We start from the raw sequence: 26,620 nt of genomic DNA on the forward strand, positions 1-26,620 counted from the left end.
GTAGATAGGTGAGGTCTCCTCTAGCTGTAGATAGGTGGGGTCTCCTCTTGCTGTAGATAGGTGGGGTCTCCTCTAGCTGTAGATAGGTGAGGTCTCCCCTAGCTGTAGATAGTGGGGTCTCCTCTAGCTGTAGATAGGTGGGGTCTCCTCTAGCTGTAGATAGTGGGGTCTCCTCTAGCTGTAGATAGGTGGGGTCTCCTCTAGCTGTAGATAGTGGGGTCTCCTCTAGCTGTAGATAGGTGGGGTCTCCTCTAGCTGTAGATAGTGGGGTCTCCTCTAGCTGTAGATAGGTGGGGTCTCCTCCTAGCTGTAGATAGTGGGGTCTCCTCTAGCTGTAAATAGGTGGGGTCTCCTCTAGCTGTAGATAGGTGGGGTCTCCTCTAGCTGTAGATGGGTGAGGTCTCCCCTAGCTGTAGATAGGTGGGGTCTCCCCTAGCTGTAGATAGGTGAGGTCTCCCTAGCTGTAGATAGGTGAGGTCTCCTCTAGCTGTAGATAGGTGAGGTCTCCTCTAGCTGTAGATGGGTGAGGTCTCCTCTAACTATAGATAGGTGGGGTCTCCTCTAGCTGTAGATAGTGGGGTCTCCTCTAGCTGTAGATAGGTGAGGTCTCCTCTAGCTGTAGATAGGTGAGGTCTCCTCTAGCTGTAGATAGGTGGGGTCTCCTCTAGCTGTAGATAGGTGGGGTCTCCTCTAGCTGTAGATAGGTGAGGTCTCCCCTAGCTGTAGATAGTGGGGTCTCCTCTAGCTGTAATAGGTGGGGTCTCCTCCTAGCTGTAGATAGTGGGGTCTCCTCTAGCTGTAGATAGGTGGGGTCTCCTCTAGCTGTAGATAGTGGGGTCTCCTCTAGCTGTAGATAGGTGGGGTCTCCTCTAGCTGTAGATAGGTGGGGTCTCCTCTAGCTGTAGATAGGTGGGGTCTCCTCTAGCTGTAGATAGTTGGGTCTCCTCTAGCTGTAGATAGGTGGGGTCTCCTCTAGCTGTAGATAGGTGGGGTCTCCTCTAGCTGTAGATAGGTTGGGTCTCCCCTAGCTGTAGATAGGTGGGGTCTCCTGTAGCTGTAGATAGGTGAGGTCTCCTCTAGCTGTAGATAGGTGGGGTCTCCCTAGCTCGTAGATAGGTGGGGTCTCCTCTAGCTGTAGATAGGTGGGGTCTCCTCTAGCTGTAGATAGGTGAGGTCTCCTCTAGCTGTAGATAGGTGGGGTCTCCTCTAGCTGTAGATAGGTGAGGTCTCCTCTAGCTGTAGATAGGTGGGCTCTCCCTAGCTGTAGATAGGTGAGGTCTCCTCTAGCTGTAGATAGGTGGGGTCTCCCTTAGCTGTAGATAGGTGGGGTCTCCCTCTAGCTGTAGATAGGTGAGGTCTCCTCTAGCTGTAGATAGGTGGGGTCTCCTGTAGCTGTAGATAGGTAGGGTCTCCTCTAGCTGTAGATAGGTGGGGTCTCCCTTAGCTGTAGATGGGTGGGGTCTCCTCTAGCTGTAGATAGGTGAGGTCTCCCCTAGCTGTAGATAGGTGGGGTCTCCCCTAGCTGTAGATAGGTGGGGTCTCCTCTAGCTGTAGATAGGTGGGGTCTCCTCTAGCTGTAGATAGGTGAGGTCTCCTCTAGCTGTAGATAGGTGGGGTCTCCTCTAGCTGTAGATAGGTGAGGTCTCCTCTTGCTGTAGATAGGTGGGGTCTCCCCTAGCTGTAGATAGTGGGGTCTCCTCTAGCTGTAGATAGGTGGGCCAACGCATTTTTTGTGCATGCATCGTTTTAGTCCGGTGCAGCACCGGCAACGCAGCCGCTAGTTAGCTTAGCGTAGTGAATGGAATCCTATGTTGCCGGTTAGCATGTTGTGAGTAAAAGTGAGCCAACAAAAGACAAAAAAACAACCTAATTACTTAATTCCCACCTATCTACAGCCAGAGGAGACCGTGATAAGCCCTATTTCAACAAACGGTGGCGTATTCCTTTAATTTGCTTTCTATCGTTCTTGCATTCTTTTTTTATTAACGTAATATGATGATGTGTTTACCTGCCAGGGGACTACGGATGAAAATTAGCTTTTTTGCTAACTCTGGCACATTTACCGTATTTTCCGGACTATAAGTCGCACTTTTTTCCCTACTTTGGCTGATCCTGCGACTTATAGTCAGGTGCGACTTATATATCAAAATATATATAATTGAACATGTTTTAAATGTTAATTCATACTGAAAACATTACCGTCTACAGCCGCGAGAGGGCGCTCTAGGCTTGGGACGACTAGAACGCTGCTGCTAAAGAAAAGAGATAACAAACTGCAGGTGATATCGGGTGATGATTCAGAAATGATGTTGGGAGACCTCAGAGATGACGACCAGTCCGATGATTACAAATCAAGTGCAGCTTTATTCAAACAGTGAACAAACTTTCATGACACTGGGACAACCATGAGCATACAGACACGTCTGCCCAAGGATGAACCACATGTACATCATAGTGAATACCTTTTAAACTCTTTTTGTGCTTACACAGCATGAGACATCTATTTCAGCACACAAGTTTTACTCTTAAACTACACCTTTTATGGCCGATGCTCCTAATAGATTCCCACATTCCTGGCTCCGATTCCTCTGTGTGAAAGTTGTACCCAAACTCCTAATAGATTCACACATTCTTGTGTGTGAAGGTTGTCCCCAGACTAACCTTCTCGTGTAGTACCCTACATACAAGATATAAAATACATTTGAAACATGTAGGCTGAAATATCCAACCTATCAGCAGGTAGTAAAATATGCAGCCGAAAACGGTAATCGAGCAGCAGAAAGAAAGTTTGAAATGAGAGAGAAACTTGTGAGGAACTGGCGAAAAGATGACTCTTACTGCAATGAAGAAATCAGAGAAAGCTAATCGGCTAATCGGCTAATGGCGGGCTGAGAGCGAGATGGTCAGAGGTGGAGGAAGGAGTCGGGAGGGGCTCGCCAACGACGCAGTTACATCTCCACGCCTTTTAATCCATCCACGCTCCACGCCCTGGTAGCTAGCTGTTCTGGGTGCTATTGTGTAGTTCAATAACTGTTAATGTGTTACATTAACAGTTATATTAGTAGTAACATACCGGACACCTACTGTATTCAGCCTGTTGTTCTGGGTGCTGTTGTGTAGTTGACAGATGGAAAAAAAAAAAGTCTAAATGAGTGCGACTTATATATGTTTTTTTTCCTCTTCATGACGCATTTTTTGACTGATGCGACTTATAGTCCGAAAAATACGGTACATTTTGAGTGTTAAAAAAAAAAGCCAATTGATGTGCATTGTCCCTTTAAAATGATTAAATAAATAAAATGTACAGGTGGAGGTAACGTGCCAATAAACTGTGACTTATGATTAGGGTTGGGTACCGAAATAGGGCACCGGTTCCGACGTAAACGGTAGTAACGAGACCGAATAAGAACGAAAATTTCGGTGCCTGCCTGTTTTGTTTTTTTAGAAGCATCGCTGCACGGGACACTAGCTAGTAGCTGGATTAAACCAAGGGAGGTAAGCTTCGCTTCAGAACTGGAACCTCCTATGGCGCCATTTTGATGCTACCTAGCCATCACCTCCCGTTAGCATCCCATTGACTCCCATTCATTTTGATGCTACCTAGCCATCACCTCCCGTTAGCATCCCATTGGCTCCCATTCATTCTGACGTCACTTTGACAGAGAATAACTTTACATCTGAAGCGTTTAAAGACTCTATTTGTCCGTTGTTTATTTCTAAAGAAACACGACAATGTATAAAAGGCTCCATTACCTTGTAGCTCACGTTATGGCTCCGTAGCAGACGCTTTTATAACAATAGGCTAACGATTGGGTCATAACCACGAGACTTACTGTCACACAGTAGAGGAATTACCGTATAGTACAGGAGAAGCTCACAGGCAGTTTGGACTTCCATTAGCTGTTTAGGTTTAATGACTAATGTTAACTAGCATGTTAGTGATCAGTAATTAGCCTGTGCCTATGTTATCTCCTTACATATACCTACGCTCTCCGTCTCTGTAAGATTGGGAATGATTGAGATTTCTCTCGGCACAGCTACCAGAAGACTTCACACTTTCAGACAGGTTGCTCACCTCACATCTACGTCTTCAAGCTCAGCTGGAGGCTGCTCAGTAACGCTCAACCAGCACCGGGAAAGAGACTTCTGGTATCCTTCACTGGTCTCGTACAGAGACTCAGGACTTGCTGGTCCAGTTTTAATGTCTATGGATTAAACCCAACGGTTAAAGTGCTGACAGCTAACGTTAAACGGTGTAAAGTGTGACTGTAGTTCCCTGTAGAGGACTCCAACAGCGGGGCCTAACAGTCTGACTGCAGCTGCTGACGTCAGAAAAACAACACGGACGGTGCGTTCACTTGAAACTCGCCAGCCTCGTGGTGCATTCAAAGTCATTGTAAAATACCCTTTTCCCATCTGGTGCTTGTTTTGGTCTTTTACCAGCAATTTACTGGTGAAATAAGTCACTGTTATAAGTAAATGTTGTTACATTGTTAATCAATCATTTAATTTTGACCATATATGGCCTCAGCAGTAAACAAGCCGTTCTTTAATGTTGCCGACTGTCGTTTTTTGTGCTCCTTTTTTTTAATATTTTATGTTATATACATTATAAATAGCACCAAACCATACCCAACTACATATGATGAAGGAAATACATTCAACACGTGTGTTAGTTACGTCACTTCTCTTCTTTATATTTCTTATAAAGGGTTATCTGATGGTCTTCTGTAAAGTGTGGAGGTGGTGGTGGTGGGGGGGGTCCAGGGGTCGTAGTGGTGGTGGGGGGGGGGGTCTAAGCGGGGTCGTAGTGGGTCACCTGTGAGTCCGACACTTCCTGCTGGAGATGGCGATAAAGACGGCGTCCGTAGCGCCGTAGACGCTGAAACACCTGCAGGACACAAAGGTGAGACAGAGAGACGGTTGAACACTTGTTCATGTGTGTGTGTGTCTGTGTGTCTGTGTGTGTGTGTGTGTGTGTGTGTGTGTGTGTGTGTGTGTGTCTGTGTGTGTGTGTGTGTGTGTGTGTGTCTGTGTGTGTGTGTGTCTGTGTGTGTGTGTGTGTGTATGTGTGTGTGTGTGTGTGTGTGTCTGTGTGTGTGTGTGTGTGTGTGTGTGTGTGTGTGTGTGTGTCTGTGTGTGTGTGTATGTGTGTGTGTGTGTGTGTGTCTGTGTGTGTGTGTGTGTGTGTGTGTGTGTGTGTGTGTGTGTGTGTGTGTGTGTGTGTGTGTGTGTGTGTGTGTGTGTGTTCTTGTGTGTGTGTGTGTGTGTGTGTGTGTGTGTGTCTGTGTGTGTGTGTATGTGTGTGTGTGTGTGTGTGTGTCTGTGTGTGTGTGTGTGTGTGTGTGTGTGTTGGTGTGTGTGTGTGTGTGTGTGTGTGTCTGTGTGTGTGTGTGTGTGTGTGTGGACCAATCAGCCTCCATAGGACTCCACTCACCGTCCTGCTCCACTGGCCTCCGCTGGTGGTGCCTTCAATGTCACTGGGGGAAATCAGCCTCCGTAGGACTCCACTCACCGTCCTGCTCCACTGGCCTCCGCTGGTGGTGCCTTCAATGTCACTGGGGGAAATCAGCCTCCGTAGGACTCCACTCACAGTCCTGCTCCGCTGGCCTCTGCTGGTGGTGCCTTCACTGTCAAGGGAGGAAATCTGTCGCTGGATCAGCAGGTTGTAGAGAAACAAGACTCGCTTCTTCTCCCTCTGACAGACAGACAGACAGACAGACAGACAGACAGACAGACAGACAGACAGACAGACAGACAAAGGAGGTTACAGAACTAAACGTGGAGAAGCAGTGTTGAGTTTTAAAGCTCCTCATATCTGTAACATAGGGGTGGAACGGTCCATGTATTCGTATTGAACCGAAACGGTACGGGCGTCTCGGTTCGGTGCATGAATTTACACGGAGAATACACGGTATAAAAATACATAAAACTTGCGTGCAAATTAATTAATGTAATGCAGAACTACGCGGGTTCTCTAGGGCAGGTGTCTTCAACGTTTTTTAAGCCAAGGACCCCTCAACTTAAAGAGAGATGCAGCAGGGACTCCTACTACAGACAGGCATTGAGTTGCATATTAAAGTGGGCCTACAGTAACATGTAGGGCAGCCTAACGGTAGGTTTCCACACAGCGAAATTTCGCTTTGCTCTCATTGAGGTTGAATGGAGACGATAATTCGCCCCGATTGAGCGAGATGAGAGCGAATCGCCGAGGGGAGCGAAATAAAGTTGACGAAAGTTTAACTTTATTCAAATGAGGACCGCTCGAGAACCAATCAGGTCCGTGTGTTTGTGTTTTGGAGGCGGGAGTTATAACAAAATTCAGACCAAGATGGCGGAGGTCATCAGCGCTGTAGCATGAAAATTTTGATGTGATTAAAATGTTTCTACACGAACATCGCTACTTCTATCAACACAAATTGTGTTTTATACGACACACGAACTTAGCTAGGGCACATACACCGCTAAATAGACCACTGTATATGTTAGTTTAAACACTCGAACTTTTCAGCTAGCCGACAAGCTAATCGCTAGCATGTTCGGACATTGGATTTCATTGTAGCCTAGCCAGGAAGCTAGCTAGCTAGCTAGGCTACTTGTGCATTTGTTTGATTACATGTTTTATTGGCGAACATTGACGCTTGTAGCAACACAGATTGTTGTTTATATGTCACACGAACTTAAACAGGGCGAACACACACCACCAAATAGACCACTGGAGATAGTTTAAACACTCAAAATGATTCAGCTAGCCGACAGGTCACCCGCTAGCATGTTCGGACGTTGCATTTCATTGTAAGCATAGCGAGGCAGCTAGGCTACATAGCCAGGTTACCAGAGCATTTATGAGCTAACATTTTACCGATGGTTTGCTGCTGTGCATTTTTACCGCCCTCTGTCTTCTGACAGCCCGGGACATTTAAAAACATGTTGCGGTCTTGCGTGTTGTTTTCGCGACCACGCCCTCCGAGGCAAACTTTCGCTGGCAATGGGTTTCTGTGTGGAACCCAACCGTAAACCTTTACACACACCCACAACCACACGCGGGAAAAGAAACAAACCCCCACGACACAGGAACCGTAGAAACCACCACGGAGAAAACGACACAGAAGGAAAAAAAGAAAGACGGGGAGACAGGAAAATAGGAGACACGAGGAAGATGGAAGAGAGAGGAGTGAGGAAGGAAAGAATGGAGAGAAGGGAGGAAAATGAAGAAAGAACAGAGTGGGATGGAAGAAAAAAATAAAGAAAAAAAAAAGAAGAGAAAGAAACAAAGAGAAAAAAGGGAGAATAAGGAGAAAAGTAGGAAGAGAGAGAAAAAAAAAAAAAGAAGGAAGGGGGCAAAAAAAAAAAACAAAAGTAAAAGTGGGTAGGAAGTGTGTGGGAGTAAAGGAAAAGGAAAGGGGGAGTAAAGGGTGGAAATGTGTGGGGAAAAGAAAAGGGGAAAGGGAAAAGTGGAAGAAAGGAAAAAACCAACACCAAAGAAAAAACACCCCAGAAGAGAAAACACAGAAACCAGGAAACCTGTGGGGACTGTTAGAAGGAGAGTGAAGTGAAGGAAAGGGATCTGGAGAGGCATGGAAGAGATAAAAGAGAAACACAATATAAAGGAGGGGGGGGAACGAGAGGGAGAGAGAGAGAGAGAAAAGGAGAGAGAGAGAGAAAGAGAGAGAAAGAGAAGAGAGAGAGAGAAGATAGATAAGGAGAGAGAGGAGAGAGAGAAAAAGAGAGAAGAGAGAGAGGGAGGGAGAGAGGAAAGAGAGGGAGAGAGAGAGGAAAGAGAGAGGAGGGGGGAGAGAGATAGAGGGAGAGGAAAGATAGAGGGGAGGAAGAAGAAGAGATGGAGGGAGAGAGAGACAGAGATATATAGAGAGAGGGAGGGAGGAAGAGAGAGAGATAGAGAGACAGAGACAAAGAGAAGGAGGGAGAGAGAGAGAGAAGAGGGAGGAAGAGAGAGAGAGAGAGAGGAAGAGAGAGAGAGAGAGACAGAGAGAGAGAGAGAGAGAGAGGAAGAGAGAGAGATAGAGAGACAGAGACAAAGAGAAGGAGAGAGAGAGAGAGGGAGGAAGAGAGAGAGAGAGAGACAGAGACAAAGAGAGAGAATTATAAATAAGCGAACAAACTGAACTACTGGATGCTTGTGTCCTGTTGGTTCTCCTCAGGGACCAGAGGGCTTCCTCCACTGGACCAAGGCTGGCAGCCAGTTAGCATGGAGGAAGACCTCTTCTCTAACTGTCTGGTACACAGGCACGCTTCTGGGTAGAGGGGGGCTTCAGCCAATCAGACGACTGCATTATTTGACTCATTATTTAACTATTCATCTGGTTTAAAGATGCTTGACCAAACCATGACAGCAAGGAACAACTAGAAAATTCCACAGGAAATTTTGACAGTGTGCCTAGTAATTGGTGCACATTCGAATAACACTGGCTAACAGTAAATCTGCTGTTTGACATGTCCTGTAAAGAGAGGACAACATGGCCTAGAGTAAAGAGTCTCCATGATAGGTGTGTGTGAGGGTGTGAAGTTGTTGCTATGGTGATTTCCACAATGAGGGAGTAGAGGAGGGAAGGGGAGACAGTGTCTTCCATGGGTCAAACATGTCCATTTAATGATAATTATACCTCTTGAGTTTGTTCTGTAATTCAAAAACCGTGGGTCCAAACAGCAATAACAGTATCATCACAAGAAAGATAAAGGTCTAGCGAACACATTGATGTGATTTTTATGTTTGTGGTGTCAAATATATGGGACACAGAGCAGGTAACAAACAGGGAACCATCTGTGTCCTTCCAGAAATATATGTTTTCATTGTTTCTATCGGCAGTTGGTATGAACAGAGCCAAATGTTTAAGTCCGGTGGATTCCATAGTTACATGTCTGTGACCGGCACAGCATTTTCTACATCATGACCAACTATGATGTGTAGAGTGAAAACTGTAGGAGAGAGAGCAATTTGTTTGGAAATATTTCAGAGAATGGTACTGCAGCTCCCTCCTCTGTCCTCCCCTCTAACTCTCAACATTCCGTCCCGTACACACACATTGGAAAATCTGAAACAAAAACTGGACGATACATAAACTGTGATTTGGTAGAAACCGTGCTTGATATCTGAATGCCCATTCAGCCTAATAAACACCAAGGTCTTGTCTTCGGTTTAAACTTTTCATTGTTTTTCTACATTAAAGTATGGCGATACAGCATGGCCCCAAAGAGGGGTTGTTTTGAGCTATGTTAAGCGATTTCCCAAAGATTTCCCATTAAAGTCTATGGGAAATTTCACTGCATTTGTTTTGCTGATTTCGTGAAAACCGCGCGGCAAATCTCTTAGAAAAGTCATAGCACACCTTTCCCGATCATTACACATGTTTTGAAGTATTTTGTGTGCATGTGTTGGTAACGCTCCGTGACTAGTAGCGGGACAAAAATGTGGCGGAATAAGTATGGGGCATAATAGTCATTCTGCCGATTGCTGCTATTGCAGCACATCGGCACACTGAATTATCTTGTCAAGAGTTTCTAAACAGTGAGACTGTCACCCTCTGCTGCTGTCTGTCTGTCTGTCTGTTTGTCTGCCTTGCTCCTCTGTCTGTCTGCCTGCCTGTCTGTCTGCCTGTCTGTATGTCTGTCTGCTTGCCTGTCTGTCTCCTCTGTCTGTCTGTCTGCCTGCCTGCCTGCCTGCCAGACTGTCTGCTCTGTCTGTCTCTCTCCTCTGTCTGTCTGCTTGCCTGCCTGCCTGCCTGCCTGCCTGCCTGTCTGTCTGTCTGTCTGCCTGTCTGCTTGCCTGCCTGCTTGCCTGCCTGTCTGTCTGTCTGTCTGTCTCTCTCCTCTGTCTGTCTGCTTGCTTGCCTGCCTGCCTGCCTGCCTGTCTGTCTGTCTGTCTGCCTGTCTGCTTGCCTGTCTGTCTCTTCTGTCTGTCTGCTTGCTTGCCTGCCTGCCTACCTGTCTGCTTGCCAGACTGTCTGCTCTGTCTGCCTGTCTGTCTGTCTGCTTGCCAGTCTGTCTCCTCTGTCTGTCTGTCTGTCTGTCTGTATGTCTGCCTGCCTGCCTGCTTGCCTACCTGTCTGTCTCCTCTGTCTGTCTGCTTGCTTGCCTGCCTGCCTGTCTGTTTGCCAGACTGTCTGCTCTGTCTGTCTGCCTGTCTGCTTGCCAGTATGTCTCCTCTGTCTGTCTGCCTGCCTGTCTGCCTGCCTGTCTGCCTCCTCTGTCTGCCTGTCTGTCTGTCTGTCTCCTCTGTCTCCTCTGTCTGCCTGTCTGTCTGACCTACCCCGGTTGTCTGTGTGGAAGCTGAGGCTGGACGAGCTGTTGAAGGCTGAAACCATCTTCCTCAGGAGGCGGGCCATCATGGAGGCTCCGCCCACTTTAATGTCCACCTGGTGACTACCTGCAGAGAGGACTCCATTACCCAGAAACCCCTCCGACAACACAGACTTCACAGTGTGTGTGTGTGTGTGTCTGTGTGTGTATCTGTGTGTGTTCATGTCTGTGTGTGTGCCTGTGTGTGTTCATGTCTGTGTGTGTGTATGTCTGTGTGTGTGTGTGTGTCTGTGTGTGTTCATGTGTGTGTGTGTGTGTGTCTGTGTGTGACTGTGTGTGTGTGTTCATGTCTGTGTGTGTGTGTGGGTGTGTCTTCGTGTGTGTGTGTGTTCATGTCTGTGTGTGTGCGTGTGTGTGTGTATGTTCATGTTTGTGTGTCCCAACCCTAACGCTGATGCTACCATATTTAACGTGATGTGTTGAGATTTTGGGGCAATGCCTGTAAAACCACTCTACACGCAGTGTGTGCACAGCTCAGAAAAGAGCTTTATACACATTGTGAATAATGTCGGCTTCAATTAATTGTGTGTGTGTGTGTGTGTGTGTCTGTCTGTGTGTGTGTGTATGTTCATGTCTGTGTGTGTGTATGTGTGTGTGTGTGAGTGTATGTTCATGTCTGTGTGTGTGTGTGTGTGTGTGTTCATGTGTGTGTGTGTGTGTGTGTGTGTGTGTGTGTGTGTGTGTTTACTGGTCAGGTTGAACTGGGTGAAGGTGTGTCTGCTGACGATGTCCAACACGTGGAACAGAGAGAAGTCGACGATCAGCAGGACGAAGGACAGCAGGGAGACGGACAGCAGCTGAAACACACCTGAGCTCTGTCACACACACACAGACACACACACACACACACACACACACACACACACACACACACACACACACACACACACACACACACACACACACACACACACAGGATTGGGTGCGTTGAACCCACATACTGTAGAAATAACAAAATCACCCGTTGGTGAGCTACATGCTAAAGAGGGAAAGTTGCTGATTGTCAACCCTTCTGAAGAGTCATCTAACAGGAGATTAACTGGCGAACAAACACAGGTATGGGTATTGAGTGTGCTGGTCTTACAGGGAGGTGTGTTCAGGTGCATTCTGGCATGCTGGTCTTACAGGGAGGTGTGTTCAGGTGCATTCTGGCATGCTGGTCTTACAGGGAGGTGTGTTCAGGTGCATTCTGGGCGTGCTGGTCTTACAGGGAGGTGTGTTCAGGTGCATTCTGGGTGTGCTGGTCTTACAGGGAGGTGTGTTCAGGTGCATTCTGGGCGTGCTGGTCTTACAGGGAGGTGTGTTCAGGTGCATTCTGGGAGTATTGCTATCTTGAGGCAGTGGGAAGTGATCGCACCATTGACCAACAAAAACCTGGTCTAAAGTCAATAACGCAGCATTTCATTGTTATTTTAACAGAGCATTAGTAAAATGCTCCTAGGCTCGTGCACAGCATGCACACACTATGCTTGTTACACACACAGGGACACACACACACACAGACACACAGACACACACACACACACACACACACACACACACACACACACAGCAGCACACACACACACACACACACACACACATACAGAAGATTACAAATAAAAATATTACGGTACAAATCCTCCATCATAACAGCAATGCTCCAAGGTCCAAACGCGCCTGGCTTTTAAAGGGAATGGGAGATGATCTCTGATTGGTTGATTGCATGTTACGCCCAAAACACACCTCTGATTAATGAAGACACTAAGGACAACCCTTTAGGACCAGGCGCCCGGCACACGGAGCCATTTTTCTGCCGTCAAACTAGCAAAAGTGGATTTGGACACGCCCTGAACACACCTGCACCAGGCGCTCCACACCGTGTGCTCCGATCGTTAAAATATGGCCCTGAGACTTTAACATTAACATCAGTTATGAACCCACCACTCGCTTGAGCTCCTCAGGGTGGATCTTCAGGCTGCACGGCTCGATGAACTGCTTCCTCTCGGACTTTTTCAGCGGCAGCAGGCAGCGCTTCCCCTGAACGCACCGCAGACACCAGAGGACAAATCAACATCACTCTGAAATGACCACTTTGAACTAACACATGCAGTGACTTCACAGTCTACCCCCAACCCCCAGACTTTCTTCTACCCACCTACTGTGCAATATTTAAAACTATTGATAATACTGTGAAATTTCTTTACTGTGCAATATCTGTATACTGTGCAATATCATTACTCTCATTGTGCAATACCTATTACTCACTGAATATGGGACAATATTCAAATAATGTGCAATAACCCACACTGCATATCACACTGTATTTAAAACCACTTATTTTTTCATATGTATATAGTGTCTCAACTGTGCCCCACCCCCCCTGCACTACTTATTTTATTCCATGTTGTGATATTGTTTACGTATACTGTATGTTGGCGATGGAAAAGGAGTTGCTTTTAATCTCATTGTCCATGTGTATAGTGACAATAAAAGGCATTCTAGTCTATTCTGTCCATCCCGTAGCTGGGAGGAGGATGACGAATAGGGCTGGGTCTTAAAAAGTCAATTCAATTCAATTTTATTTATAGTATCAATTCATAACAAGAGTTATCTCGAGACACTTTACAGATGGAGTAGGTCTAGACCACACTCTATAATTTACAAAGACCCAACAGTTGCAGTAATTCCTTCAAGAGCATGCAAGTCAATTCTCATTTGGATGATCTAATATCGATTCATAAAATCCAGAAGTTGGAAGAAACGTATAGACCTGAGGAATCCACTGGTACCATCTGTGTCATGCTAGCTGGTTGGGAAGGGGCTTAAAAAAAGGCTCCAAAGTTAGGCTACATTTTGGCGAGGCCATTTTAAAAGGAGTCCCTCTGTCAACTCTAGATATCTGAATGAAATGTCTTGCAAAACTCTCTGCCTGCAGAGTGTGCAGAGCTGCACTTTACTGTGTGTTCATGTCAAATTTAAAAGTACATTAATTAGGGATGCATCGAATCCAGGATTGGGCTTCTGATTCGGCTGAATATTTGGGCTTTCTGACGAGGTTCTGGTTTCTGCAGAACATTAGAATTTTTTCCCAGGGAACCGAACCCTACTCTTGCACTCGGCGCGCTACGCTGATCGCCGTAGTGACGGCGCCGTTGGTTACGGGAAGGTGTTTACGTAGGTGGAGCGTTCAATGCAGCAGGCTGTGAGGAAGTGGACATGGACCTGGTTCAATGCAGCAGGCTGTGAGGAAGTGGACATGGATCTGGTTCAATGCAGCAGGCTGTGAGGAAGTGGACATGGAACTGGTTCAATGCAGCAGGCTGTGAGAAAGTGGACATGGATCTGGTTCAATGCAGCAGGCTGTGAGAAAGTGGACATGGAACTGGTTCAATGCAGTAGGCTGTGAGAAAGTGGACATGGAACTGGTTCAATGCAGTAGGCTGTGAGAAAGTGGACATGGAACTGGTTCAATGCAGTAGGCTGTGAGAAAGTGGACATGGAACTGGTTCAATGCAGTAGGCTGTGAGAAAGTGGACATGGAACTGGTTCAATGCAGTAGGCTGTGAGAAAGTGGACATGGAACTGGTTCAATGCAGTAGGCTGTGAGGAAGTGGACATGGAACTGGTTCAATGCAGCAGGCTGTGAGAAAGTGGACATGGAACTGGTTCAATGCAGTAGGCTGTGAGGAAGTGGACATGGAAACCAGGGGGTTCAGGATTCAGCCTGAAACCCCAAAAATCTGGATTGGGTGCATCCCTAACATTAATGTAACTGCTTTAATGTCAACATTGATACTTTTAATAATGCAGCAGCTTAGAGGGAACCTTGTACGATCATAGAATCTCTTTCATATCCAAGATAAATTGATTTTGTAACTGAAATATCCCAAATTAACTGAATTGAATCGGGGGAATCAAATCAAAAATAGAATCGGGACTTTGTGATTCAACATCGAATGGGGAAATCAGTGGGGATGCCCAGCCCTGCCCTGATGAAGATGAAGATGATGTTACCGCTCTCCTCCTGCGGGCGTCGATCTGTCTGAAGTAGGTGGTGATGTAGACGTTGTCGAATCGGACGTCCCTCCTGTACTGTCGGAGGTAACCAAACGCTCTGAGGAAGAGGAGGAAGAGGAGGAGGTCAGTGACTCAGTAGTCTCACATAGCCAGACCCTCCTCCACAGCTCTGCAGAGGAAGGTCTGACTAGTCCACACAGCATTCCTGGATGGGAGGAAAACTTGCTCTGGTTTATTGGCATTTCTTTAAACCAATCACAATCGTCTTGGGCGGGGCTAAGCTCCAGACGGAGCCACGGTGCCTCTGCTAAATAGTCTCAGGAAGGAACTGGTTTTGGTGGAACATGTGGACGTTCAAAAGTAGTTTTAGTCGTTAGCGCCAATAGTCAACCTTACAATATCAATTTATTGATATTGTATTTGGTCCAAAATATTGTAATATTTGACACAAACACACACAGAAACACAGACACACACACACAGAAAGACAGACATAGAAACACAGACACAAAGACAAACACACACACACAGAAAGACAGACACACACACACACAGACAGACAGACAGACAGACACAGACAAAGACACACAAACACACTGACAAAGACACACATACACAGACACTGACAAAGACACACACACACACACACACACACACACACACACACACACACACACACACACACACACAGACAGACACAGAAACACATACATACACAGAAAGACAGACACAGAAAACACACACACACACACACACACACACACACAAAGACACACATACACACACACTGACAAAGACACAGACACACAGACACACACACACACACACAAAAACACACAGACAGACACACAGACACACACACAGACACAAACACACAGACAGACGCAAACACACAGACAGACAAACACACACACACAGAAACACACACAGACCCCTTCAGATCTTACTGAGTGAACATGGCGATGAAGGTGAAGGAGAGCAGATGCTGCAGGATGGTGTTCAGCTGCTCCATGGTGGTTGTCAGGCTGCGGAAGGATTCTCGGACCGCCTGAGTGATGTTCTGACCCAGCAGAACTCCACCCAGCACCGCCTGCTGCTGCTGCTGCTCCTGCAGGAGGTCAGAGGTCACACACACACACTCGTCACACAGAGAGGAAAGGAAGGGAAGGTTGTGTCTAAGAGAAGGTTGTGTTGAAGGGAAGGTTGTGTTGAAGGAAAGGTTGTGTCTAAGGGAAGGTTGTGTTGAAGGAAAGGATGTGTAGAAGGAAAGGATTTGTAGAAGGAAAGGTTGTGTAGAAGGGAAGGTTGTGTTGAAGGGATGTTTGTGTCTAAGGGAAGGTTGTGTCTAAGGGAAGGTTGTGTTGAAGGAAAGGTTGTGTCTAAGAGAAGGTTGTGTTGAAGGGAAGGTTGTGTTGAAGGAAAGGTTGTGTCTAAGGAAAGGTTGTGTAGAAGGAAAGGTTGTGTAGAAGGAAAGGATGTGTAGAAGGAAAGGTTGTGTAGAAGGGAAGGTTGTGTAGAAGGGAAGGTTGTGTTGAAGGGAAGGTTGTGTAGAAGGAAAGGTTGTGTTGAAGGAAAGGTTGTGTTGAAGGGAAGGTTGTTTAAGGAAAGGTTGTGTAGAAGGGAAGGTTGTTTAAGGAAAGGTTGTGTTGAAGGAAAGGTTGTGTCTAAGGAAAGGTTGTGTCCAAGGGAAGGCTGTGTTGAAGGAAAGGTTGTGTCTAAAAAAAGGTTGTGTTGAAGGAAAGGTTGTGTCTAAGGGAGGGTTGTGTAGAAGGAAAGGTTGTGTTGAAGGAAAGGTTGTGTTGAAGGGAAGGTTGTTTAAGGAAAGGTTGTGTAGAAGGGAAGGTTGTTTAAGGAAAGGTTGTGTCTAAGGAAAGGTTGTGTCTAAGGGAAGGCTGTGTTGAAGGAAAGGTTGTGTCTAAAGAAAGGTTGTGTTGAAGGAAAGGTTGTGTCTAAGGGAGGGTTGTGTAGAAGGAAAGGTTGTGTCTAAGGGAAGGTTGTCTCTAAGGAAAGGTTGTGTCTAAGGAAAGGTTGTGTCTAAGGGATAATTTGTGTCTAAGGAAAGGTTGTGTCTAAGGAAAGGTTGTGTCTAAGGGAAGGTTGTGTTGAAGGAAAGGTTGTGTCTAAGGAAAGGTTGTGTTGAAGGAAAGGTTGTGTCTAAGGAAAGGTTGTGTCTAAGGGAAGGTTGTGTTGAAGGAAAGGTTGTGTCTAAGGGAAGGTTGTGTTGAAGGAAAGGTTGTGTCTAAGGAAAGGTTGTGTCTAAGGGAAGGTTGTGTAGAAGGAAAGGTTGTGTCTAAGGGAGGGTTGTGTAGAAGGGAAGGTTGTTTAAGGAAAGGTTGTGTAGAAGAGAAGGTTGTGTTGAAGGGAAGGTTGTGTTGAAGGAAAGGTTGTGTCTAATGGAAGGTTGTGTCTAAGGGAAGGTTGTGTAGAAGGGAAGGTTGTGTCTAAGGGAAGGTTGTGTTGAAGGAAAGGTTGTGTCTAAGGAAAGGTTGTGTCTAAGGGAAGGTTGTGTTGAAGGAAAGGTTGTGTCTAAGGGAAGGTTGTGTTGAAGGAAAGGTTGTGTCTAAGGAAAGGTTGTGTTGAAGGAAAGGTTGTGTCTAAGGAAAGGTTGTGTCTAAGGGAAGGCTGTGTTGAAGGAAAGGTTGTGTCTAAGGAAAGGTTGTGTTGAAGGAAAGGTTGTGTCTAAAGAAAGATTGTGTCTAAGGAAAGGTTGTGTCTAAGGGAAGGTTGTGTTGAAGGAAAGGTTGTGTCTAAGGAAAGGTTGTGTCTAAGGAAAGGTTGTGTCTAAGGAAAGGTTGTGTCTAAGGAAAGGTTGTGTCTAAGGAAAGGTTGTGTCTAAGGAAAGGTTGAGACCTTCAGGATGAGCTTGGCTCTGAACTCTCTGGACAGCAGGTTGACCGACCGGTTCAGCTGATCAAACAGCTGACCGAAGTTTCCCTCGATGGGGATCTGTTCTCTGCACCACGGGGTCATCACTGGCAGACAGGAAGAGGAAACAGAAGAACACACTTCAGAGTCAAGGCCAGGACGCAACATTACGAATCCACTATGGCCACGCCAAGACCCGCCCTACGAAGCAGCTCGATTGGTTGGGGTTAGGCATTTCACCTCGAGTGTCAAAGTGATGTGTCAAACTCAAGGCCCGCGAGCCAAATCCGGCCCCTTGCAGATTTAGATCCGGCCCGTATATATGATTTAGGTTCACAATGACATTTTGGCCCGCCTAGTTGTGCGCCAAACCAACAACATGGGAAAGTGTTTTTTTTAAACTGCAATTACGTGACATTCAGAGCAGAATTTGGGCAGATTTGCCGACTCTGAGACTCAGAAATTCCTCCAGAAGAAGAAGCAGCAGAGAGAGAGTTTTAATATTCAGGCTGTTTTTCTTGATTAGCTAAATTCTACGATGGTTAAGAAACTCTTTTGATGACTTTTGTAGGGCTTCATGTCGACACAAATGTGACAAAAAGAGTACAAAAATGTTGGAAAAAGCAACAAATTTACAAAAAGGTGAGAAATGTCTGAGAAAGCCACAAAAAAGTCGGAACAAAAATGAGGAAAAAAGTGACACGCGGTAACAAAAGCACGTCATTAAACTCTCCATGTCTGGCCCCTTGGTGTGATTCTCTTTTTCCAGTGTGGCCCTCTGGGAAAATGAGTTTGACACCCCTGCCTTGAGTGGTTAAGGTTAAGATAGCCGATTGGTCAGGGGACAGGACCTGAACCAATGGGGTTACGTTACCTTGCGCTCTCATGGCCAATAAATGCTACTGAAGGGCAGGTCTTGGTGTGGCCATAGTGGCCAGGACACACCAAACCAACCTCAAACAAGACACTAAAACTGGAAGGAGGACTTGTTATTCATGTTTGAAGTAGTGCCAATCAGCCAATCAGCAGAGAGACACCTGCATGCACTGGCTGAAAAAAAACTGGCTGCATGGAGTTAAACCTTTCAGGTTAAACTGAATGAAAATCAAATAAAGACAAAAATTTTTTTAATTTAGGACAAATGAAAATAATCATTAAACTGACGTTTTTTTTAACATCGAATCAATGTCATTTTTTTTCAGTGCAGTGTGACCTTTCACCTCTCATGACATCACACAGGAAGTTGAACTTCATGGAGACGCAGAGGACGTGGTTGATGACAGGAACAGGGATCGCTTGCATACACTCCGCCCACCTGCTGCCGAACCAATCAGCACATCGCTGCACGCCCTCATTCACCACACCTGGAAAACACACGCACGCACACACACACACACACACACACACACACACACACACACACACACACAAACACACACCGCACACGCATGCACACACACACAGAGACACACACACCACGCAGCACACACACATATACAAACATGCACACGGCACACACACAGAAACACACGCACACACAGAAACACACACACACACACACAGAAAACGCACACACACACACACACACACACACACACACACACACAGAAACACACACAGAGAAACACACACACACACATGCAGACACACCCACACAGAGAAACACACACCCACACACACACACAGAAACACACACACACAGAGAAACACACACACGCACAGACACACACACACATACAAACATGCACACACACAGAAACACGCACAGACACACACACACACACACACACACACACACAGAAATACACACAAATGAGGCCTTATCTTAAGCTGACTTTTGGTGAATTTAGGAGAAATCTACAGACACAAACAGACATAGTGTAGTAAAATAATTATTTTCTTTAGGGCTGCACAATTATTCGCAATATTATCCAAATCGCATTATGGACTAACCAAATATCCAAATCATAGGGGCACAATATTTAATAATAAAAGGCAAAATATGTGTCAACCCATTCTGAGTGAAGTATTGTGGTGCTGCAGAGACAGATCCTATCCTACAGACACAAAATAAATCTTAGTTTGGAACTGATCCTCATTTACATTTCTTTTAATTTTAATATTTTTCAATGAAAATGAGAATAACGATACAAAAATGATCATTCCCTTCAATATCGTGAATCATATCGCAATAATATAGACTACAAATCTAGACGCCCCCTAGTGGCAGCTAATGTAATTTGCAGCCAGGGTCAGTCTAGGAACTCTACGTTGGCTTGCGAGCTGGAAAAACTAAGCTCTAGTCGGGCCAATCACATCGTGTATAGAGGCGGTGGGCGGGGCTTATGGCTGCTGCTGCTGCTGCGTGAACAGCGGTCTTCTGGAAGACTTGGAGTTCAGCTTTTCTTTGAGAAAAGGCACTGAAGTCATTCTTAAAAAACGAAGATGTGTTCGGAGTTTAAAGTTTAATCTATCAACTAGCGTTGCTCTGATTGGTTGGAGCGCTAGCCTATTGTGTGCAGAGGGAATTTGAAAGACAACTGTTGGTCCCGCCCGTCGGGTTGAGCCCTGACCAATGGGGAGTTCCCAGACCCAACATCTGGATGTGGGTCTGGCTGGTCAGGCTACAATATAAAGCTAATTACATGTGTGTCCTGATATTGTGCAGCCCTAGTTGTCTTTCCACCAGTCTGAAAGAAGACCAAAATGGAAGATAAAAAGGGTCCTCTCACTGTCGCACTGCATCCTGGTCTTGAAGGTGAACTGCTCCTGAGTGCTGTTCCCTGTGGCGGCGTCTTTTGGTTTGAACTGGTCGAATCCGTACTGAAGGAAGACCTGGTCTCGGATGTCCTGAAACTTGCTGCTGACGCTGCGAGCCTCCGACTGGAACTCTGGTTCGTCATCCTGAAGAAGAAGAAGAAGAAGAAGAAGAAGAAGAAGAAGAAGAAGAAAGAGGCGCGTATACTGCTGCTGTCGCCGTGGTGTAGTCTGGTGTTTTGTAGCGAGTCTTTTCCCTCACAGCATTAGGCCGACTGCGTGGCGTCTGCATGTCAGCTGCGTGGCATGAGCGTGTCACGCTATCATGACACGCTATCATGTTATATCATGTCATTTCTGTTGACATGAAGCCCTACAAAAGTCATCAAAAGAGTTCCTTTAGCCATCGTAGAATTTAGCAAATCAAGAAAAACAGCCTGTTTCTCAGCCTGAATATGAAAACTCTCTCTCTGCTTCTTCTTCTGGGGGAATTTCTGAGTCTCAGAGTCGGCAAATCTGCCCAAATTCTACTCTGAATGTCACGTAATTGCAGTTTAAAAAAACACTTTCCTGTGTTTTTGGTTTGGCGCACAACTAGGAGGGCCAAAATGTCATTGTGAACCTAAATTATATATACGGGCCGGATCTAAATCTGCAAAGGGCCAGATTTGGCCCGCGGGCCTTGAGTTTGACACATGTGGCGTAAAGCATGAGCCTCATCTGGCTCATTTCCTGTAGTTTCTGTAACGTTAACGTCAGCTGCAGCCTTAGGGCCAGGCTTACCGAAACACTGGGAGAGAGTGGAGTTTAAAATCAGTAGACGGTCCCTAAGCACTCGTCTTACTGCCGTCTCAACACCGGAACTAAACACAGCTGAATTAGCACGACTTTTATGCATTTCTTTCACATCTACTGCAGTCAGATTCCCTGTGTTCACTCAGAAGAAATCCCTTCACATGGGTAGGAACATGTACTGACATCTCCAACATGTTAGGAGGCTGAAAGCAGGTTTAAAACCTGCCCTGTTTCAGCCTCCTGGGTGCTAACGCTAGCAGGAGGATAACACGCTGTAGGCAGTGTCACCGCCCAATGTGAGTCAGAGCATGCTCAGATTTAAACTGTTTACTCCATAACGTGTCTTACCGAAATTTGTGAAATCCATAAAATAATTAACTTTTCTCTTTACATACAAGAACAGAAGATAGAAATCATTTCAAAAACGTTGTAGCTATCTATGATTGTTTGATTGCTAACGTTAGCTCATAGACGAGGGGTCTCCAACCTTTTCTAAACTGAGAGCTACTTCCTGGGTACTGAGTCATAGGAAGGGCTACCAGTTTGATACACTCTTCTGAAATAACACGTGCTCAGTTTGCCTTTAGTTATATATGATTATTAATGATTAATGATAGTTATAAGTATGATTATTAATAGTTATATATGATTATTAATGATTAATGATAGTAATATATGATTATTAATGATTAATGATAGTTATATATGGTTATTAATGATAGTTATATATGATTATTAATGATTAATGAAAGTTATATATGATTAATGATAGTTATATATGATTATTAATAGTTATATATGATTATTAATGATTAATGATAGTAATATATTATTAATGATTAATGATAGTTATATATGGTTATTAATAATAGTTATATATGATTATTAATGATTAATGATAGTAATATATGATTATTAATGATTAATGATAGTTATACATGTTATTAATGATAGTTATATATGATTATTAATGATTAATGATAGTAATATATGATTATTAATGATGATAGTAATATGATTAATAATATGTTTATTATATGTTGTGTGTTTATAAGTATTTAGTATGATAGTATATATGATTATAATTAATATGATTAAAGTTATATAATGATTAATGATAGTATATATGATTATTAATGATTAATGATAGTATATATGTTATTAAATAGTTATAGTTTAATAGTTATATATGATTATTAATGATTAATGATGTTATATATATATATAGATAGTAATATATGATTATTAATGATTAATGATAGTTATATATGTTATTAATGATAGTTATATATGATTATTATGATTAATGATAGTAATATATGATTATTAATGATTAATGATAGTTATATATGATTATTAATGAATGATAGTTATATATGATTATTAATGATTAATGATAGTAATATATGATTATTAATGATTATGATAGTTATATATGATTATTAATGATTAATGATAGTAATGGATTATGTATGTATATTTTAATGAAGTATATATGTTATTAATGATTAATGATAGTAATATATGATTATTAATGATGATGATAGTTATATATGATTATTAATAGTTATAGATTATTAATGATTAAGATAGTAATATATGATTATTAATGATAGTTATATATGATTATTAATAGTTATATATGATTATTAATGATTAATGATAGTAATATATGATTATTATATTTTAGATTAATGATAGTAATATATGATTATTAGTTATATATGATTATTAATGATTAATGATAGTAAATATGTTATTATGATTAATGATAGTTATATATGATTATTAATAGTTAATGATTATAATGATATAGTATATATGTTATTAATGATTAATGATAGTTATATATGCTTCTTAATAGTTATATATGAATTAATTAATGATAGTATATATGATTATTAATGATTAATGATAGTATATATGATTATTATTGATTAATGATAGTATATATGATTATTAATGATTAATGATAGTTATGATTATTAATGATTAATGATAGTTATAAGATTATTAATATTATGTTATTATATAATTATATTTTATTATATATTTTGTTTTTTAATGTTTATTAATTAATATATGTAAATTTAATTATTAGATTGTAGTATTATTGATTTGTTTATTAATGTATTTAATGTATAATATTAATAAATTTAATGTATATATGAATAAGATTAAGATAGTTTAATTATTTTAATATAAATATTAGTAATATGATTATTAATGATTAATGATAGTTATGTAAGGGTTAATGAGGTGTCCATTGTCAGGTAATGACTACGGGTGAACCGTCCACGAAGTCCATACTACCTGACAATGGACACCTTGAAGGGCATTAACCGCTTATACCATGGTCACTTACCATATATAACATATTTTTTAAAACATTACTTCATATTTTAATTAGTTTTACAATCGAAATCTAAAGTTTATCCAAAAAAAACAATAACCCGTTTCCTGGTTTACGTCCTGATCTGGTTTGACTAATACCTGGAACAATCATTCCCATCCATCAGGTTCTTATGCAATGCAAAGTGTTTTTTCTCCTCCCAGGAATTAGGAAGAACCTTAGATACGACTTGCCTCCCTTAGCAACCGGAGATATTTATATAGTCCGGCTCAGCTGATAGAACCCTTCAGTTAGCTGCAGCGGCAAAGCTAACGCTATGCTAGCAAGATCCAAAGTCAATAACATTGTGTACAGTTGGTAATCATAAAAATAATTTGACAGTATATTGAACAACAAGACAAGCTAGCTATCCAGCCATGTCATTGTCCCCAAAACAATATAACGACTTTTACGAAATTTGATCCACGATGTGTAACGTTACTTGTCCGGGTGGCGCGCGGAGCCTGAAGCAGCGAACTGAACAGTGAACGGGATGAGATAACGTTATTGCGCGTGAAACAAAGTCAGTCCAGAGGGCCAGTAGAACTGACTTCTTGCAGCCTGTGTGTTTTAGCGCCATCCTGTGGTGTTCAGAGGACGATTTGGAAATAATAAATCCACATTTCCTTTTTGATTTAATGTAGCGCATTCATACAAAACAGTAAACAGTCAGTTTCACCGAACTCCTTTAGTAGGTGTCCTACATCACTTTTTAATGGACACCCTGCAGCCAATCAGAATGGAGTATTCACCCAGACCATGGTATAAATATGATTATTAATAGTTATATATGATTATTAATGATTAATGATAGTAATATATGATTATTAATGATTAATGATAGTTCTATATGATTATTAATGATTAATGATAGTTATATATGATTATTAATAGTTATATATGATTATTAATGATAGTAATATATGATTATTAATGATTAATGATAGTTATATATGGTTATTAATGATTAATGATAGTAATATATGATTATTAATGATTAATGATAGTTATATATGATTATTAATAGTTATATATGATTATTAATGATTAATGATAGTAATATATGATTATTAATGATTAATGATAGTTATATATGGTTATTAATGATAGTTATATATGATTATTAATGATTAATGATAGTAATATATGATTATTAATGATTAATGATAGTTATATATGATTATTAATGATTAATGATAGTAATATATGATTATTAATGATTAATGATAGTTATATATGTTATTAATGATTAATGATAGTTATATATGATGATTATTAATAGTTATACATTATTATTAATGATTAATGATGCTCATCTATGTGGAGACACTGGTCATGTTAATGATTTCTCCCAATAATTATCAACAATGACTTAACAAGGTGGGAAACAGATAATATCTATATTCAATTTTCATTTTGAGAACAGGCCTGAGGGCTCCTCATGTGGTCCTTGGGGGGCCACCTGGTGCCCGCGGGCCCCGTGTTGGTGACCCCTGGCGTAGACCGTTAGCATCTTGGAGGCTACTAGTCGCACAGTGACGCACGCGCGACTCAAATCTGCGCTCGACTCACATCAGGCAGAGACAGCAGCACCGATTATTTCCGTTTTTCTCGCTACTGACAGCACTCAGTTCCAGCAGCTAGCGTAGCGGTTAGCTTCTCACCATGAGCTCCTGTGTGATGGCGATGAACGGGCTGATGGCGTGTCGCCATAGCAACTTGCTGTGATGAACCTGCAGGTCCAGATTACAGCTCAGAGACAGAGCAGCCGTCTCCACGTTACGCTGGATGTTAAAAACTGGACCTGACACACACACACACACACACACAACAAAAAAAACACACAAAAAAAAACACACAACACACACACAGACAGACAGACAGACAGACAGACAGACAGACAGACAGACAGACAGACAGACACACACACACACACACACACACCAGAAACACAGAACACACACACACACACACACACACACACACACACACATACACACACAGACACGCACAGTTGTGTTTGTGAGATTAATGGAGTGTGCACACACAGACACACATGTCGTCTGTCTGTCTGTCTGTCTGTCTGTCTGTGTGTGTGTGTGTGTGTGTAGGTGTGTGTGTGTGTGTCTGTGTGTGTGTGTGTGTAGGTGTGTGTGTGTGTGTGTGTGTGTAGGTGTGCGTAGGTGTAGGTGTGTGTGTAGGAGGGTGTAGGCTGTGTGTGTGTGTGTGTGTGTATGTGTGTGTGTGTGTGTGTGTGTGTGTGTGTGCGTGTGTGTCTGTGTGTGCGTTACCGCTGTAGAGCACCGACAGGATGAAGAGCATCAGGTAGGCTTGGCCGCGGGAGCCGAGGATGCTGGGAAACATGAGGAGGGCCGAACACCTGGCGGACGACGACAACGCTCCGCAGACGGGCGCACACAGCTGGACACACACACACACACACACACACACACACACACACACACACACACACACACACACACACACACACACACACACACACACACACACACACACACGTTCATTACAGCCAGATGTTTCTTTATTATTCCAAACACAGACTGATGAAATGTTGGGTCTCCTCACCGATGAAGACCGCTGCTGCCACCGGCATCAGGTCAGAGGTCAGAGGGAGGCTGTTGGAGACGGCCAGGAACACCACTGAGGGAGGGAAACAGAGACAGTATATATATATAAACTGGACCAGCAGACCCCGAGTCTCTGTCTGAGACCAGTGAAGGATATCAGAAGTCTCTTTCCCGGTGCTGGCTGAGCGTTACTGAGCAGCCTCCAACTGAGCTTGAAGACGTAGATGTGACGTGAGCAACCTGTCTGAAAGTGTGAAGTCTTCTGGTAGCTGTGCCGAGAGAAATCTCAATCATTCCCAATCTTACAGACGGGAGAGTAGGTATATGTAAGGAGATAACATACACAGGCTAATTACTGATCACTAACATGCTAGTTAACATTAGTCATTACTGATCACTAACATGCTAGTTAACATTAGTAATTACTGATCACTAACATGCTAGTTAACATTAGTAATTACTGATCACTAACATGCTAGTTAACATTAGTCATTACTGATCACTAACATGCTAGTTAACATTAGTAATTACTGATCACTAACATGCTAGTTAACATTAGTCATTAAACCTAAACAGATAATGGAAGTCCAAACTGCCTGTGAGCTTCTCCTGTACTATACGGTAATTCCTCTACTGTGTGACAGTAAGTCTCTTGGTTATGACCCAATCGTCATTGGTTATGACCTGTTTTTATAAAAGCGTCTGCTACGGAGCCATAACGTGAGGTACAAGGTAATGGAGCCTTTTATACATTGTCGTGTTTCTTTAGAAATAAACAACGGACAAATAGAGTCTTTAAACTCTTCAGATGTAAAGTTATTCTCTGTCAAAGTGACGTCAGAATGAATGGGAGCCAATGGGATGCTAACGAGAGGTGATGGCTTGGTAGCATCAGAATGGCGCCATA

The 26,620-nt window shown here is 43.2% G+C and overlaps 2 protein-coding genes across 2 annotated transcripts in view; both read right to left on the bottom strand.

Annotated features, from left to right (window-relative positions):
• LOC120563013 (nuclear factor 7, brain-like) overlaps positions 1-5,719 on the bottom strand; it is an 18,662-nt gene extending 12,943 nt beyond the window's left edge. Inside the window, exons 1-2 of the mRNA XM_039807023.1 lie at positions 5,438-5,719; positions 4,820-4,891 (exon numbers count right to left, since the gene is read on the bottom strand). The gene's annotated coding sequence lies outside the window, so the exon portion shown is untranslated. The remainder of the gene's footprint in view (positions 1-4,819; positions 4,892-5,437) is intronic.
• Positions 4,796-25,789, bottom strand: dcst1 (DC-STAMP domain containing 1). Its single transcript, XM_039806191.1, has 14 exons — positions 25,712-25,789; positions 25,417-25,546; positions 24,790-24,929; positions 19,914-20,085; positions 18,402-18,545; positions 17,167-17,288; positions 15,264-15,424; positions 14,314-14,413; positions 12,241-12,336; positions 11,006-11,132; positions 10,229-10,384; positions 7,494-7,567; positions 5,438-5,698; positions 4,796-4,891 (listed from the first exon to the last, which is right to left on the bottom strand). The coding sequence occupies exons 2-14, from the start codon at positions 25,487-25,489 to the stop codon at positions 4,796-4,798; spliced, it is 1,722 nt and encodes a 573-aa protein (XP_039662125.1). The 5' UTR covers positions 25,490-25,546; positions 25,712-25,789.
• Positions 25,790-26,620: the final 831 nt, after the last annotated feature.

Source organism: Perca fluviatilis, chromosome 7 (genome assembly GCF_010015445.1).
Source record: "Perca fluviatilis chromosome 7, GENO_Pfluv_1.0, whole genome shotgun sequence".
Taxonomy (NCBI): domain Eukaryota; kingdom Metazoa; phylum Chordata; class Actinopteri; order Perciformes; family Percidae; genus Perca; species Perca fluviatilis.

Excerpts from the sequence above, each read along its gene's own strand:
- dcst1 (XM_039806191.1), bottom strand. The coding sequence starts at position 25,489 with ATGTTTCCCAGCATCCTCGGCTCCCGCGGCCAAGCCTACCTGATGCTC. Across the intron at positions 24,930-25,416 it reads CCTGTCGGTGCTCTACAGCG|GTCCAGTTTTTAACATCCAG; the intron begins GTAACGCACACA and ends TGTGTGTGTCAG. Across the intron at positions 4,892-5,437 it reads GAGGCCAGTGGAGCAGGACG|GTGTTTCAGCGTCTACGGCG; the intron begins GTGAGTGGAGTC and ends TGTGTCCTGCAG.